At 40.2% G+C, this 17942-nt stretch overlaps 1 protein-coding gene across 1 annotated transcript in view; it reads left to right on the forward strand.

The window, feature by feature from the left end:
• Nucleotides 1–485: 485 nt before the first annotated feature.
• LTK (leukocyte receptor tyrosine kinase) overlaps nucleotides 486–17942 on the forward strand; it is a 48918-nt gene continuing 31461 nt past the window's right edge. The window contains exons 1-9 of the mRNA XM_041460091.1: nucleotides 486–501; nucleotides 647–760; nucleotides 4617–4945; nucleotides 7542–7582; nucleotides 11199–11338; nucleotides 13106–13240; nucleotides 14119–14271; nucleotides 15157–15257; nucleotides 17044–17210. Of these exons, the coding sequence (XP_041316025.1) occupies nucleotides 486–501; nucleotides 647–760; nucleotides 4617–4945; nucleotides 7542–7582; nucleotides 11199–11338; nucleotides 13106–13240; nucleotides 14119–14271; nucleotides 15157–15257; nucleotides 17044–17210 (1196 nt within the window). The remainder of the gene's footprint in view (nucleotides 502–646; nucleotides 761–4616; nucleotides 4946–7541; nucleotides 7583–11198; nucleotides 11339–13105; nucleotides 13241–14118; nucleotides 14272–15156; nucleotides 15258–17043; nucleotides 17211–17942) is intronic.

Below are 17942 nucleotides of genomic sequence, written 5' to 3' on the forward strand. Positions count from 1 at the left end.
ACCAGATATTGCTGAAAACTTGTATGCAATAATGAGTGAAACATATGAAGATATGTTCAAGTTTGATGGGTTTTTCTTTTCATAGATACTGATGCAAGTTTTCGTAGTATTATTGTTCAAATTATCTCTGCTGAAAATATCTTAGATGTTATCAGTGGCATGTCTGTACATCTGTATCTCAATGGCAATTCATGTGAATAAGATTCCTGTCCCCTCTGACATGATTTGATATTTTTATATTGCTGAACTCATAACCCAAAAGGCCAAAGTTTGAAAGCAATTAATTTTGCATCTTGCTGCCTTTGAACACCTTTTGACAACAAATATTTTTGGTTTTGCCAACTTGTTTGACTTCTAGAAAAGACCAGGGATAATCTTAGATACGAAGTACTCCAAGCTTAGTGCGGCACTTGTGTATTTTCACGTGCACAGGTTAAATAAATAACAGAGCTGTTGTTGGTATGAATTGTTCTGGAAACATCAGCATGCATGGCAATGAAGGTGAGAGTGATGTAGCAGGGCTTTGATATATATATATATATATATATATATATATATATATATATATATGCTGAACTTTATAATATGGGAGCAGTTTTGTAAAGCAACATCAAAAATATCCCTTCCTCTTTTTATTTCATTATAGCTGTTGTCTTCTGCTCTGAATCACATGAAGAAAACTCTTCTTCACCAAATCCAACTCAGAAGCTCTCCCTGGTAAAAAATAAGATGGTTTCATTGCATCAATCTTCTACACCAGGTACCACAAGTCCTCTTCTTTACATCCTCCCTATTTCTTCTTCAGAATCTAGGTGTAAGATAGGTGCTGGCATTTACAAGCACCTCTTACCAGAAAGCTATGTCACTGTATTTCTGACTGGAACTAGAGCAATGTCTCAGAAAGGCCAGTGAAAACTGAAGGGAATTCCTTATTTCTGTATTAAACAGAAACAAAACTCCCCACCAAACTCAAAACATAGTGAGCAAGCCAAACCACAAAAAACCCCAAACAACCCTCCACAGAAGAAACATACTGCCTCCCCCCTCAAACCAAAAAATCCCCAACACAGCAGGAAAATGGAAAAGAAAGAAAAAGGAAGGAAAAATAAAACCATTTCCATCACCACACTGAAATCTACCAGATTTGGGATTGGGAGTTCTTGAAATAAAAGCTAATTAGTGGAGCTCCTTTCCCACTACTATAGAACAAATTTTATTTCTTTTTGATACTGAATGACGCTTTTCTCCAAATGGACTTTTATTTTCAAGGCATTGTGGAAACCAAGTGAGCTGTGAGGTTTTTTAACATGTGTTCACTGCCTCTTGTCCTGTCTGTGGACACTAGTGAGAATGCCAACTTCCACTTCATTCCCTGTCATCAAAGTGTTTGTACACATTGATAAAATCCCCCTGACTGTACTCTTCTGCAGACTTAGCAATCCCAGCTGTGCCCTCTCCTCTTACACAAGATGCTCCAGTTCCTCAGTCGGGACCTGTGCTGGACTTGTTCCTGTAGATCAGTATGTCTCTTGCATTAAGGAGCCCAGAGCTGAGCACAGAACTCCAGCTATGGTCTCACCAGTGCTGAATAGAGAGGAAGGATCACCTCTCTTGATCTACTTCCCAATGCTGCCCAGAAGGCTGTTGGCTGCCTTTGGTGCACTGCTTGCTCATAGAGAGCTTGCTGGTCACCACACTCCCAAAGCCCTTCTCTGTGGCTGCTTTCCAGCCAGTCAGCCCCCAGCACGTACTGCTGCACAGGGTTATACCCCCAAGGTGCAGGACTTGGCTTTTCCTTCAAGGGGCTCCTGTCAGCCCAATCCCCAGCCTGCTGAGGCTGCTCTGCGTGGCAGCACAGCGCTGGGGTGTGTCAGCTGCTCCTGTCTTTTGTAACCTCTGTGATCTTGCTGAAGGTGCACACTGTCTCCTTGTTCAGGTTGTTAATGAAGATGCTAAACAATAAAGAAAGGCCTCTGGGTGTTAGAAAAGCCATACATTCCTTCCAGGGGGTGGCAAGGTGACCTAGCCTTGCCAGAGGAATGTTCCTTGCAGTAACATCTTCCAGATGGTATCTAATTCTTTAAAGTCCTTTCTGACATACCCTGGACTGTCCATGAGCTTTTTTCAATCCAATCTTCTTTGGAGCATTTTTGTAATATCTTAAAATATATTCTTTGCTGATTGCAGTAATATAGATCTATTTCTCTATTATACCTTTTTTCCTTTTAATTTGTCATGTTCTTTCTTTTTTGCTGACTTGTACTTGAGGTTCTCCAAGTTCATCAGCAAAGCTGGATATGAAACACCTGTAAGGTGGGACATAGTGGTGTTAGAGGTTTCAGTTTTCAGTGTTCTCTTTCACTGTAAACACAAGTGTACCCAGTTCTCCTACTCTGTGATTTGTGCTAAAAAGCAGCTTATTGTTAATCCATCACAATGCAATGCATATAATCTATTCCCAGAGAAAACAGTCTTTTTTCTACTGGATGTCAAAAACTTTCCTGATCAGTTTCAGACTCTTGGAGGTATTCAGATTTCTTTGGCCTCAGGTTGTGGCAGACAGGCATTATGAAGCCCAGAGTGTTGGGAATTAGGTGCTTTTCCAGGGAAATTTGCGTTCACCTATCTCAGCTGGGAACCACTTTTTCATGTAAGACACAGTCAAAGGACTAAGTCTGCATTACAGTCCTTGCCTCTGCAAGCTGAGTTATTAGTAAGGTTTGATTAAATTACTTTGTCATAAACAATAGTTTCAAGTAACTGTCTTCTTGAAAAAGGAAATTTTTCTTTCCTGGGCTTTCACTTTGGTCTCTTTCACGGTTATGCTCTTGTGAGAGAAATTGCTTTCTGGGTTTTGCTGCCAACTAAAAAAATTATCAGATAAAAATATTATTTCTACTAACAATAAGTCTGTAGGTACTGAGTTAACCTGTCAAACCTCAATAAATTTGCAACAATACAGCAGGTTTGGGTCAGGACTCTGCTTTGTCTCACACACCTATGGAGTTTCTGAGCTATTGAAATCCCTGAAGTTTTTTTATTGAATCATCAAACCATAGCCTGGAGCTGTGAGAAAAAAAATGTGAGACATTTTTCCCTAGCTCCAACAGAGCCAGGAGAGTGGCTGGTGTCCCCATTCCTGTGTGCTGCTGGTATCTAGCGTTGCATACACACATGCATACACAATTTGCCAGTTCATCTGCTTGTGGTTTCCTTGTAAAAATAATGGGCTGAACAGTCCCCAGACCTTTCCTAAGCTGTATGCATTATGAAGGTATTTGGATGGTTGGCCCAGGTGTCAGTTTGAGAGAGGCAGCAAACTCCAGTATGAGCAGGCCAGAAAGAGTTGGGGAGTGTCCAAAGCAAGGGAGGAGAAGTGTTTGGGTGGGAGACCACAGTCTATGCCAACCCAAAGTTATGTGCAACTCTATAACATCTGTGTTTATTTTTCCCCTGCTCACTGAATGTTGTTTTATAAAAATGAAGTTAGAATTAACTTCAGTAATTAGGAGAAAGTTAGTCTGCTTTTGCTGTCACATTCAAAAGATGCTTCCTTTTCTCCTTTGTCTGAAAGTTTAGTTGAAATATAGGCAATCTTCTGGAGGTTCTTATGTTTTTATTTTTGCCGTACCTGTGCAGCCACATTTCCTTGTTATATCTCTGACCTTAATTGTGCCCTTCCTACCTGCCTGTACTCCTCCACAGGAATAGGACTACAAAAGGGCTAACTTTGTGCCATTCACATTTGCAATGTTTAAATACCCTCTGAACATCAGGACCCTAAGTGTGAATGTTTAGTCTCTTAATATTTCTTGCTTGGCTTGGGGACACTCCAGTTATTACTGTAATATTATTATTACTACTGAAAATAAAATATCATGCAAATTAATATCAGCTCTATTCAGCTCCACTCTGTGTGGGAGAGCTTTGTGCAGCTAACATCCCTTCAGGGAGTTTATCTTAGATTGATGAGAGAACAGTGAATTACTTCTTGTCTGGTTTATAATATGCTGATTATGAAAAATTTTGGCCAAGATGATCTAGTGTTTTTAATACTGTGAGCAAACTCTGGAGTTTGTTAAGAAGTTAGTCTTATCTATCTTGCTAGAGGAAAGTAAAACTATTGAAAAAGGACAAAAATAAAAAAATTATGTGAAACTTGCATTGCTCATCTATTTTGATTGAGACCATGTCCATAGACCCCTGTTCTATTGCTAGGAGAGGTTTGCCCTTAGAGTATCAGTTCTTTCTTTCTGCCAAAATGCTAAATCCATACAGTTTCAATATCCTTGTTGATATTATTGGTATTATTCTCATTTGGGACTTTGAGTACATGTGGTCTAGACCTTCAACTGATATAAATTCATTGTTGATACCAGTGGGAGGAATTCAACTTACATTCTGCCAAGAATTTGCAGGTTAGTTTTTCATTCTTTTATGTTCCTTGACCTGCTCTGGGAGGGATTCTGCTGCTATAGCCCAGGACAAAATTTCCTTTTTCACTTCAATTCTTCTATTTCTTGGGAGATATAGCCCCCATACCCTGTACATTTGGTCACTCATGTGCCCCTTGGGCTGGGATAGGCCTCACTGAAACCTTTGGTTGCTCACAACAGAAATCTCTTGTATCATCGGCTCAAGCTGTTCATGGGTGACGTCCACAGACAGTTTTGGAAAACCAGACTGGGTGTTATCTTCCATTGGTGTCCTGGCATCCCAGGAAAGGCAGCAGATACTTCTGGAAAACAGTTCCTCCCATGGAGATGTTGAAGGTAGGCAGAGCTACAGTTCCCCTCGAATGGATGCCTACTTTTGCCCAGCCCTGGCTGCAGCAGGAGTCAGCAGGCTGAGGCCTCAGGCCCATGTCACTAAAAGTGCCACCATGTGCTGGTTCTGGTGCAGGGTTCCCAACGTCATTGCCCGAGAGTCAATAAGAAAGAACCATGTAATGCATGTGTGCTGCCTCAGTTGTGTACGGATGTACCCTCTAAAGAGCTGGCCCCTTTATATACTCATTTTCTATCTCCCCATTTTGGAATAAGCTGCTTTTATTTACAGGGACTGTAAATAAAATTTTTCTCTGGAAATTCAATCCTATAGTAGCCAGAGCTGGCTCCACTTGTCTGCTGTCTGACTGGCAGTCTTTTTTTCTGTTAGACACATCTTCATGCTTTTTTTGGTTTCTTCTCTTCTGATTTCTTCTATCATTTCTTTACTTAAACCCATAATTTTTACTTTATTCTCTTCTTTTTTTTTTTTTTTTTTTTTTTTTTTTTTTTTTTTTTTTTTTTTTTTCAGATCTCTCTCTCCCTCTTTCTCTCTCGTTTTCAGCTATTGCTCAGTTCCTTCCTGGCTATTCTTTCCACATCTTCTTGCTAATTTCACTGGTAATCTGTTGGATTTTCTGGGATTAATTTCTAATATCCTTTTTTACCTGCTCAAAGCTGCCCTTTGTGCTTGAGTATTTGACAGGCCTCTGCAGCTGCAGCTCCATTCCACAATGTAAACTCATAAAATGCCCTTTTGCTACACCTTACTGGTCAGACCAAGCTTTGCTGGTCATCACTGCAGCATCTCTGGAACAGATCATAGATGTTGTTTAGCAGTTTATTTGAGCACTGCAAAACAATTCTATGTGAAGTCAAGATTATCATCTCTCTAAAAGTGATGGCATTTAGATTTATTAGAATGAAGTTAGCTTAATTGGAAGTTGGCACAGACGCTGGTATAACTTTTTTTTACTGAATGAAATAAAACACTGGTAAGCTCAGAGAGTTTACTCTTAAGATTTTAAACAGGGGAGGAGACCAAGTCCTGTTTGAAATCAAGATAGAAAGGAGGACAGAAAAGAGATCAAACCAAGTTAGGAACTATCAAATACCCTTCCTTTCCTCCCTCATTACAGGGGAACTTTAAAGTCTTGGTACAATTAAAAAAAATTGACCATGCAGGCAGAACAGAATTTATTTCTAACACAGTGATTGAGCTGCTTCTTGCTAGGCAGATAGCCTGAAAAGAGCATTCTCTCCATGATTAAGATTTTAACAACATGGGTTGTTAAGCAGAGATTACCCTGAAGTGTTCCCACTTTACAGGGACTTTCCACAGGGAGTAGGAGTTCTACAAGCTTTTCTGTCTTAACCAAACACTGCTGCACAATTTAGAACACGGGGGACAATGAGCAGATCACCTTGAGATAGATGCAAATGTGCAGTACCTAGTGTAACTACTGAAAATTACTACTAAGTGCTGGTCTTCAGATCAGAGTAAAAACTTGGACATAGAAAAAAGGTACGTAGCACTTTTTTCAGACAATCAGACACTCCAGGAAATCGTGCTTGGGTCCCTTTTGTCACCTCTCAGTTCCATGACCAAGCTATACTTCATCATAAACTCCAGCTGCACCAGACTACTTCAGTGAAATCTCCTCTTTCCGGACCTAGAAATATTGTCCTGATGGTGTTTTCTCCTTCAGGATCCATCAGTTACACAGTTCCTAAAAGCTTAGATGTATGTCACATGTAAGAGAAAGTTTCTCTCCTGTTCAACTCACTGACTAGTAGGATTAATCATTACATTAGTAGTATTGAAGCTGCCACTACTTTTTCATACATAACCCTTAATGAAAGAAAAATAAACAAATGGACTTTTTAGTACCATGTTCTCTGAACAAGTAGAGCAAAGTCACAAAGTCATGATGTTTATTTTTAAATACCACACCTATAGATCATGGGTGTTCTGAGTTATTACCATTAGAAGGAGAACTGCTGAGGGAGTGACGTGTTTGAGATTCTATGTATTTACAAAAATATATAAAATTTAATTTCTCATTATGTCAGTAAAGCTCAAACATCAGGAGCCTGTAGCCTTGCTTGCAAGGCCAAGCCTTCTTTGTCTGGTACTTAAGTGAGAAAACTGTTTTCACTTCCTCAGGGTTATGGTTATGGTGCTTATTCAGGTCACATCTACTATATGTTTCTTACTTTTTAAAAAAACTTTTTTTCTTAAATGTTTTTACTATTTTGCTTATTCCACCTTTTCATCTTTACCACACAGAGCCAGAATCAGCCACAGTTGAAAATTCTTGAGTCCTGTGTGGTTTTGGGTGTTTTCACATGCTTGTGTTTGTTGTGGACCACAATTATTTCAGTGTTCTTAGCCAAAACTGTTTCAGTAAGAAGCTAGTTTCTTTCAACTCTAAGTACTCACACTTCATTGAAAATAAAAAATGCATCATTTGGGGAAGGGATAATATTTTCACTTTCTGTAGTCAATAAGCCTAGCTGATTTTGTTCTGTTTTCTTTCTGGAATGGCCACAGTAATCTCGGTAGATCAGAAAACAAAAAGTTTGTGGCCATGTGCACACAAGGATTTTCAGTTAGCCAACCTCACAAAACTGTTTATTGTTTAGTTTTTTGTGTCTTCCCCCTTTTTTTTGGAGGGGTGGTGGTGATAAAATGCTCCACCATCTTCTGAGACCCTTGAAAAAACTTGCAGTCTTTGACACTGCTACTAATGTGGTTGTTTTTATCCACAAAAGTTATTTAACTTCTACTGTACAGATGACAAGGGAGTAGCCTGGTAAGTGTTCTCAGATAATGTCTAAATGCGTGCTGACAACAATGAGCAGAGCCCTTTCGATTAAAAAGTGTATCTAGAAAGGGTGAGGTTTTCCAGCTGCTGTACATGACTGTGAATTTTGAACACTAAGCTGGGAGTATGATTCAGTTAGTTAGTGCCTCTTGTGCCTCTCTTGAGCTTGCACCCAAAAATATACTGTGTCAAAGAATAACCCTCCAAGAGTTTGGTGAAGGCCGGAGTGGTAGGCATGTGTTTTGCGCTCTCTATTTCCTTTTAAGTCCAGTGGTTATCACCGGATATATGTGAGGACTTGCAGACAGCAATTTCCTGTGTGTATAAAAGTAAAGTAAAACTTCTAATCTTTATGTTCACTGATTGAGTCTAGAAGCATCTAGCAAACACAGCTTTGTGCAAAAACCCATGCAGTGAGACCCCCTAATTTAGAAAATATTTCAGCTTTCATGTTCTGCTTTATTACATTTTTCAGTCCTAATGAAAAAATGGTTATTCTTTACATAAAATATTTCCTAAAATTAATCATCAGTTACCTTTGTTGGATTTTTCATACCCAACAAAGGATATATTTTCTCATCACATCATAGAAAGGATTGGTAAGAAGAGGGTGGAAAACATCTGTTTAGCAGAGAAGATTGAGAGGCTAATGAAAAGTGAACCTACAAAATAAGATTTGGAATTAAAAGTTTTCGGGGTGAATCTTGAATTTTCTTGCCTTAAGCATTAGATAGCTTGCAACACCAAACTTTCTACCCATGCAAATTTCTCCAGATTATGTTGAGCCCTAATAGTTCTTCCATGCATACAGATGAATTTTAACATCTCTTTTTAGAAGAAGAGTAATATTTCCTCCATACTTAAGATCTGGTTTGACATAAAATCAATAGTAAAGTTATTGCCAAGCTTGGTTTATCTGGAAGCCTGCTGCAATGATCCATCTTCTGCTGGATCAACACTGGGCTTCATTCCTGATTCCATTAAGAAAATTACATTGGCTCTGATGAGCTTCCATTTCAATGGTGGAACCAAGCAAAAGAGGTGTAATTATTTACAGCATTAGAATTCTTGCTGCAGTTGGATCTAGGCTGGGAGTCTTTCTCTGAAGGGGAGTACCTTGATGATGAAGAGACTTCATACACAAAAGCACTCTATGTGATGCAAAGCCACTTGTCATTTTTGCAGCCTTTGGATCTAGACAGCTTTTTCTGCCATGTTATAAATGGGGAAAATTTCAGCAGCAGAGATATTTCAGTGCAGTACTGAGATGTTTCGTGGGAACTTAGTGCTCTGGCTCAGAAGAGCTACCAGTTCACAGAAGCAGTGGCTTAAGATGGTGGCCTTGTTCTTCCACCAGATACCACATCTCTCCAAGCAGAGATGGTAGAATGGACAGTCTGTCTTCCCAAGTCATGGCATTTCAGATCTTGGCTTATTGACTTAGATGACTAGTGGTTTTACTTATTTATTTTGATGTATCATTCTAGAAGCAGCAAGTTCCAAAGTGTCTGGCTCATAAAGCATATAGGATTAAAGTGCAGCAGCTGAACTAGTCATTGTTTTCAGCTGTGGGGCTTTTTAGTTGCTACTGCTAAATGTACCTAGCTGTGAATCACAGGCTGTGTGCCACAGGTTCTGCACTCAGTGTTGTGTTAACACTGGCAATACTGTGATGTCTCAGCTGGAGTGTGGGTTGTACCTTGGTAGAGGTACTAGAACTATGCCTAATAGCTAAATTCAAAAGATTTAAAGATTGCCCTTGCCGTTACTGGCTCATTGCACCAATTTGATTACGGCTTATTCATTCTTGTGGTCAACAGGATGCAATGGAGTGATGAACAGAGCTGTGTCACGTAGCAGAAGTGACTCAGTTCTGGGTCAGTGCTTCATGGTCTTGGATGTTGTCCCACAGTGTGGCAGGGGGGATGTATTTATAAGAAAATTTATGGGATATATTTATAGGTGCTGGATGTTCCCAAAGCTGCACTGTAATACAAATTGAAAGCAAATCAGTTATTCTTCCATGTTGGGAAGTAGAGATGGTGCTGTTGCAATTCATGGCTGTACCTTTCTGAAGATTAATTAAATTATAATGAACTGTATATTATGATAGGACAGAAAATAGAGGAAATAGGGTCATCTTTGTAAGAAGAGCTCAGTTTCATATGAGTTCAGGATATCTGTGGGTATTTATGTGTGTGTACAATTGTGAAACTGAGATATGGGTAGATGCCATAGAAGGGATAGTAAAAAATTATCCAGACAAAGTTATATAATTATGGAGGGAAGAACGCAAGAGAGGGTGATAAAAAAATTAAAGTTGCTCTGGAGTTTTTGCAAGTTGCAAGTACGGTTCTGTGATTTTTATATTGAGTCCAGAAGAGATGTGTTTGTAATCTGGGTGTTGCCTTCTAAGGTGTTTCTGGTGCAAGACAAAGGCTACATGACCACTTCAAGGCAGCTGAAGGAATTTCCTAAATGAAAAAGTAATCCTAGGAGCAGAGCTGATCAACATGTCATAACACTGGCCTGGCCTTCTTATTACTCCACTGGCAAACACTTAGGTCACTTGTCCAGAGTGGTCCCAGTAACGTCAGCAGGGTATAGCATGTGGGTAAAATTATCTCTGTCTGATACTATTTTCAGAAAAGAGCTTAGAGCAACGATTCCTTTCTCACTAGCCTTGCTCCAATCCATTTACAAAATAATAACACATATATTTAACTGCGCATTGCTGTCTTGCTAACATAAGATACAGGAACAGAGTTGGAAACAAAAATAAAGTAAAAATATTTTTAAGAATTCTGCTGTAGTTTTTAAATGATACCTGGATACCCTGACTTCCATCAGACTTAATTTGAGTGAGGTACTTCAAAAATTCCCTTTTGGTATTTCTCTCTCTAGCTTTTGATGTCTGACAACCATCTTTAAAATTAGGGTGCAAGGGACTATTTGTCTTTTTCCAAACTGCCACAAGTGCTGCACAATTGAGAAACCTTTGCAGTCTAGATTTGCAGGTTATGGCATTTACTCTGTAGTGAAATGTAAATGGCACAAGTAATCTGCATTTCCTGGAACAGCACTTCTATCCCTTGCTTTGTGGGTGCACTGTGGTTTGCTAAGGTGGAAAATCAGACAGAAAAGACACAGATAAAGGTTTTAATTCTTGACACAACCAAGCAACATTCAGGGTCAGACATTTACTTCCAGAACACACAATGTCAGTGTTGTCTTGAGGAGATCCAGAGTCTTGTGCAGCTGCTTGGTTGATCTGTACTTTCAAGAGCAAATAGAACACAGCCGTGTATGTGGAAAGAACATATTGGGTAGTGTGTCCAAAACTGGTGATAATTTAAGATCCATTTAAGAATCATTGGGAATGGTTGGATCTCTTCATCATTAGCAATAGGCTCTGCAGCAAAGATAACCTTACATGAGCTTGCTAGGTTGAACATCACTCGTTTTATTATAACACCCATTTGTTATCTTGCTATTTGCATTCATCAATCCATTTCCCACATGGATACTATTAATTCTCTTTAGTAGAGAATCCATGGAATCCAATGTGCTGTGTGTATGTCTGATAACATTCTGTTGTCCTCAGGATGAAATGGAAACACCTGGTGGCCCAGATTGGACGAATAGAAAGACCTTTCAAAATCACCCTGGTGTATTCAAACTGTGGAGCACAGGAGGTTGGAGTACTGGCACTGGGGTCCTTGAAACTCAGGAACTGCTTTCATGGTATGCTGCAACACAGATGGGTTTGGAATAACCAAATGCATCCTCACCAAAATAGGGGATAGGATAGGACTTAGAAGAAGGATGAGAAACTCAGAAATATAGAACTAATTCTAGCGATTCTCTCTGCTTTTGAGCTTTGCTTTGTTTGAGCTTTGCTTTGTTTGATCTTTATACGCAAAAAAACCCAAAACCAACTAGACTTATGCTGAATCCAACAACAAGGATGAAAAAGTCTTTACCTAGATTATTTAAGCATTCAGTGTTTTTCTCTCTTAAATAATAAAGAACAACAGTCTACCCTATGTAACCAAAGCCTTTTCCATACTTGGGTTTATCTAACAACTCTGAAGAAAAGAAACATTTATCTGCCCCTGGTGGGGTCTGTTTGCTACTGCCAGGCTGAGAATTTCTATCTAAAATGAAAATAATCAGAATGTAATTATTTTCTCTAAAGTACAGAGTGTTCAGCTAAGACCTCAGTTTTACCTGGAGTTTACAGTTTTGTTCTGAATGTCATGCAAATGATCCTCAGTGGCAGTGCAGAACCTTGCTAATGTCATTTAGGCTTCTTGGAAGTGCAGGAGTCTGTCAGCACAGTAGTCTTCAGGTTGGGGACATAATCATCTTCAGTTCCTGAATTTCATGAATTAATATAACGTTATTGTTTCCATTTTGCAGACTCCGTAGAAATAGCCTGGAATGTAATGTAAAAAGAAAAAACTATTGTGAGCATGGTTTTGATCTTATTAGATATTTAATTCTAGTCATTATTCTTTTAATTTAACATGCTATATTTTTAATGTCATTTTTTTGACAGTCCTAGAGTTTAGAGGGGATGCATACAGCCTGAAGCACTGTGCTCTCAGTCTCTAAATAACCTCGTGTATGTATCTGGCACAAAACAGTGTCATGAAAATTTATTTTTTCAGAGTATGTACCTGGATTGCTGCAGAGGTGTTCTTTTCTCTTTCTCCTGCAACTGGTTCCCTAACTTTTGCATTTTTTTCAGAGTAGTAGTGATCCCGATGTAACTGCTGTGCAGAGTGCTGCTAAAGGGCACCAGGTCCATAACAGGCCTAGGCACATATGCATCCACAGGACAGGCTGCGGGTGCATTGAGAGTCATGCTTTTGGGAAATATCAAACTTAAAAGTCATGTTCAGCCTGGCAGATGGGTACCTGTGAAGTCAGTCAAATGCTCCCAGACTAGAACTGACCAGACTAGTTTGGGTGCATAAATAAAATCTGTGTGCAGCAAGCCAGCTTGATGGGGAAGCAGCTACCTCATGGGCTGGATGCCACAGCTGGAAGCTGGCACAGAAACGAGTCAGCAGCCCAAGTGCTGGTTAAACTTGAGCCTCAACAGGGCATAGCAATATGTATATCAGGGCTGGAGATAAGTGGGTGACCCTGCCTCCAGCAGCACTGTGCCATGCAGCATGTCACAGCTGCCTGGCAGGTGCACAGTCATGTGCGCAGAACTGAGCAGCACATCACAGTAGGAAACTGCAAGACCCTTCATTATAAAAACCCAAAAATGATCCAAAGATAGAAAAAACACAGCAAAAGCAGCACATCAGAAAGAAAGGAGGAATAAATTTGGCCCAGGAATCTTATGCTGGAAAGAAACCTACGTGAAAAAAGCAGAAATTTATTGTAAAAAGGACAATGTCCTACATGTGAAAATTAATACACACGAAGGATCATACACATTCTGTCAACTAATCTCTGGATTTAGTTCTGGGTTTGTTTTTTTTTCCCCATTAGATAAAGAAAATCAAGACCTTTTTGTATATGACAAAGGCTCAACCTTCCCCTGCTTTCATGGAGGCTGTGTCAGCCACCTACAGATCTGTGAGTTTATCAGTGATTGCCCTACCAAAGAGGAAGGAGTGAGGTGTGGTGAGTATCTGGCATGACACTTCATGGGAACCTTCATTCCATTAGAATAAATAATTTAGAATACAAAATAAGCTAAATTGATTCCATCTTTAGATTAATTCAGTATTTCACCTCCTGAATTAATTTGTCCCATTTACATTAATTGGATACCAAGATTCTCTTTGAAAATTCACCCTATATAGAACAAAATGGATTTTTTAAAAATTGATTTGGTTTCTTAAGTATTGCAGTAAGGAGCTCAATGACCTTCCCTTCACAGTTACTGCTACTTCAGAGAAAGGCAAAACCTTATTTACATGTCTGCAGCTGGGTGAGAATTTCCTTCTGGACCCAAGATCTAAGCCTTCCCTTCAGGGAAAGGTATTAATCATCTTTCCACTCTTAGTTACCTACAGTGTCATAAATCTGTCCTTCCAAGATCCCAGTTCAGGAGCTCTTGCGCATCAGGACAGAAAAATCCCCTACCAGTATATGAGGTGCTAAGAAGCAATTTTAGCTTTAGCAAATACAGTGGTGATTTAAAATAATCTGTTGATTTGCCTTCCTTTACATGGACACAAAACTTTGTGATGCCTGCAATTTCATATGTAGCAAGACCTTTACCAATATGTGGCAGTGATTTGCCATTCGTGAGGTTACAGGGGCTGCAGTTTTGTCCAGAATTTAGAGTAGGACAGCACAAAAAATTCTCAAATGTTTACAGAAGCAAAGTGTTAGCTTTCTAATGGTGACTCTGGAAACAAAAAAATGAGACCTATTTTGATAGTGTAGCATAGGTTGGATAACTTGGACAACAACAATGGATTTTCACTTTTGCTTGTGTTCTTCCACAATCAAGTTGCTCCTATTTTCCTACTTTTTCTTGTTCTCAATTGTAGACAATCTCCCAGAGGGTTCACACTGCTCTTTTGAAGAAGGTCTGTGTGGCTGGACACTGAATGAAACTGCAGCATCTCCTTGGTCTATTCGGGGCTTTTCCAAAATTATTCAAGAAGACTCATTTGTAGGGTCTACTTTGCAAGCCACTGGTGGTAGGTTCTTCATTGTTCTCTTTCCTACTCTCTGTGCATGCATGTACACAATAACCTTGAATTTAAGTTTATTTAAATTGGTTTAAAAATTTTGACATGATTGTCAAATCAACTTCAGGATCAGTATTATCTATAATGACTTCAAATGTAGCTAAAATTAACTTTTGAACGTGTTGCAAAACTTTATAGTAAACAAGTTCTGCAAAAAAAAGTTAACACAACTCTCAAGAGACAAGGATTCTTAAAGAAATTATACAATGCATACTTCTTCCCTCTTCCTTCCTCTTATGAGCTGTGCAGTTGCTGACTACTTCAGCAGCAATATGATAACTGCTGCATCACAAGGTAAAAATTGCCCAACAGAACTGCAGACCTGTTAACTTTCTAAATAAGAAGGGGGGAGGCCAGACCCTCACCTGTTCAGGCTGAAAGTCTGAAGTGTTAGCACACATGAGTTTTGCCTCACAGTTTCCTGCCAAAATGAAGAGTTTCCATACAAGTGTCCTGTTTGTCTCCTGACAGCTTGTGTAAGCTCTCCCTGGAAACAAAGACTGTAAATAAACTCTTCCAGCGCAGAGCTTTACTCAGCAAGTGACACTGATGCTAATCGTGTAGGAATTAGGAGTGTAGATTGGTGTGCACCTCTGTATGGGAAGATCTTGAGTGGTACCTGAGGTTTATCCACTCACATTCCAGTAAGGGGTTTGTTGACTTTTGTGCTGCTGAAATCTACCAGAGTGTTTACTATAACCTCACCACAGACTTGCTCTCAGGCCCTGCTTACACCTACATATGCTTACATACCTGCAGGAACATTAATGATGTTAAAGTATTTCAAATGATTACACAAAACAGCAAGAGATCATTTTCTTTTTGTGTTCACAGGACACTTCCTCTACCTGCGAGCAGACAGCACTCAGACAAGTGGTATGGCTAAGGCTTCCAGTACCAGCTTGCCAGCCAGTCTTGCCACAGAAGACTACCAGGTGTGTCACTCTGTCTTTGCACCTTTGTGGAGTAAATCATCAGGCTGTAGGCACTATTTGCACAATTAGCCTGTTCTCCTGTCTCTCTGCACACTCTACACAGCACCGGAAAGCAGAAGAGCTGGCTATACTGCCTAGCTGGCCTCTTGTTCAGAACTGGAAGGGAGATGTGTGGTACCTCCCCAGTAAGTGAAAGCAGAAGCCCCAAATCAGTCACTCCTTGTGGAAAACTCCCCAGCCTAACTGTAGCATTTAAGAAGAGTTACTGAAAGGTAACTCTGAGAGGTGCCAACAGCTTCATTGTATGGGGCAGCCAGTGTTTGTAGAAAAGGGAGCTGTCTGGCTGGGCCACTGAGTCTTTTAGTACATCTGCTGCTGAGATTTTTCTTCATAAATTCTGCAGGACTTAATAAACTTGATAGTTTCACTGAGAACAGGAGTGTGAAGTTAGAATGCATTAGATTTTTCCAGAAATAGTTGAATATAATAAACTTCTGATCACATTCTTCAGGAATTTCATAAGGTTAATGCAACCTGGCCTTGATAAAATCACACAACTTGCCTTGCAGCTCTGAGATGCTGGAATTAAAAATATTAAATAATATTATAGTCATAACACTTAGGAAAATTAAGCTGCAAGTTCGAGCTGGAGTCCAGTCTTGCTAGGGGAAAAAGAGAAAGCTTTGATGCCTCCTAATTAGAGCTGGGAAAAATAAATACAGTGCAGGTGCCAGAAATGTAACTTTGGCATTTTTATTTATTTATAAATCCAGGTAAAATATGCTGGGTACAACATAAGCAACAAAATAAAATGTGTTTGGAGACAGATTTACAAAACCAGGAGAGGAGAAGCTATAGCTGTTGGTTGTTGTGTAGAGGCCACAGGAGATCTGGATCCATTCTCTCCTCCACTGGCAAGGATTTGAGGCCACATGGCAGGATCAAGGAACTTCTGTGGTTGCTCTTTGCAGAATCTGTGTGTGCTCCCTTTCCTGCCAGTACTGGAGCTCTCTGTGACATTAAGGGCAACTGGGTATTGACAGCAGTGGTAGAAACAGTTGTGTAGAGGCCACAGGAGATCTGGATCCATTCTCTCCTCCACTGGCAAGGATTTGAGGCCACATGGCAGGATCAAGGAACTTCTGTGGTTGCTCTTTGCAGAATCTGTGTGTGCTCCCTTTCCTGCCAGTACTGGAGTACTGGAGCTCTCTGTGACATTAAGGGTATTGACAGCAGTGGTAGAAACGGCAACTTTCTCTTGCTCTGTGGCAAATTGGAAGTGGTTGCTCCAAAGAAAGAGAAACAAGTCCTGCTTCAAAACATTCCTTGGCCTGCTGATTTTGTTTTTCACTTGCCTTAGGAGTGCTGCAATTCAGATGGTGCCTATGAATTGGAGCAGGTAGATGGACTGAGGTTTCCTGCCTCTAGAGACAGTCCTTGTTTAAAAGGTATTTGGGGCAGGAGAGCTCTCCCCTCAGAGAAGGCAATAACAAGAAAACCAGTCCTTTCACCAGATGGTGTCAGAGGCTGTGGATATTGTCATCAGTGGTTGGAGAACAGCTGCTCAGCAGGAGTACCAGTTTGGGTCTTCCCTGAGAATATTCTGTGCTAGTAACAGTGCTGAGTCAAATACAGTCAATGAGTGGGAGCTTAGTGATTTCTGTCATTAAAGAGTTTGACCCAGACTTGGAGGTTTGGTGTCTCAAATTCCCAGGGAGGGGAGAAGTTACTACCTTTCCCTTTTGTCACAGACTACCATTCTTTTCCTCTTCTCCCTCTGTTACAGATTCAATTTTCAGTGCATGTTTTTGGAAGCTACAATGGTACAGTCTCCTTCTCTCTCAGGGAAGAGATAAAGGGAGCTCCAGTCACCTTGCCAATGTGGGAAAGGGCAGGGAGCTGGAGCGACCACTGGTTTCTCATCACCTTACCAATGCCAGAGCTTCAGAACCGGTAAGAGCTCCACTGTCAGCAGCCAGGACTATCCCTATAGGTTTAGTAAATGTTCCTATCTTTATTGTGAAGTGTCACTTTCATTCCTGCCTTCTTTCAGAGCTGTTTTTGAGTGACTCTGCTTGCTCAGGAAGTATTCTGCCATAAGTGCATATCTTTGTGCACATGCACAGCTTAGCTCAACACAAGCCCACACCATGTGACTGCACTTCTGTGCAGCCTCAAACAGTACTTAGGTTTTGGGAACAGCAAGCATCTGCACTAAAAACCCTTTAGCAATCTGAGCAAGCCAATGTACTCACAGGGGCAAAGTGCTCCCAGCAGGGAAACAGCTGCATTAGCATAGCTGTTCTCCATACTCCCACAGTTACAAACACTCAGATGAGTCAAAGGGATGGTAATCCCACAGTTTAGCCAATAAAGCTGTCCAGTTTAGGATCTGTATCAGTGCAGCCTGGGCAGCTGGAGATCCTTCATTGCCACATTACTGATGCAATGGTTTCAGAAAAAGACTATTGCCTAAATGAGCCTTGCACTAAAGTTTTCATGGGGTTAGATGTAGAAATACAGTGCAACATTGGTTTTCAAATGAACTGAAATATTGAAGATTTAAAGAATTTCTATGCAATCAAATTTAATTCAGGCATTTTCCTCCCTCACCTAGTGTCACTCAGTCTCAAGCCATGTAGCTGGTGTTGGTAGTTGGTTATTTTGCACAACATAAGCTTTGTG

The sequence above is a fragment of the Pyrgilauda ruficollis genome, unplaced genomic scaffold (assembly GCF_017590135.1).
Source record: "Pyrgilauda ruficollis isolate IOZ18807 unplaced genomic scaffold, ASM1759013v1 scaffold14, whole genome shotgun sequence".
In the NCBI taxonomy this organism is placed as follows: Eukaryota; Metazoa; Chordata; class Aves; order Passeriformes; family Passeridae; genus Pyrgilauda; species Pyrgilauda ruficollis.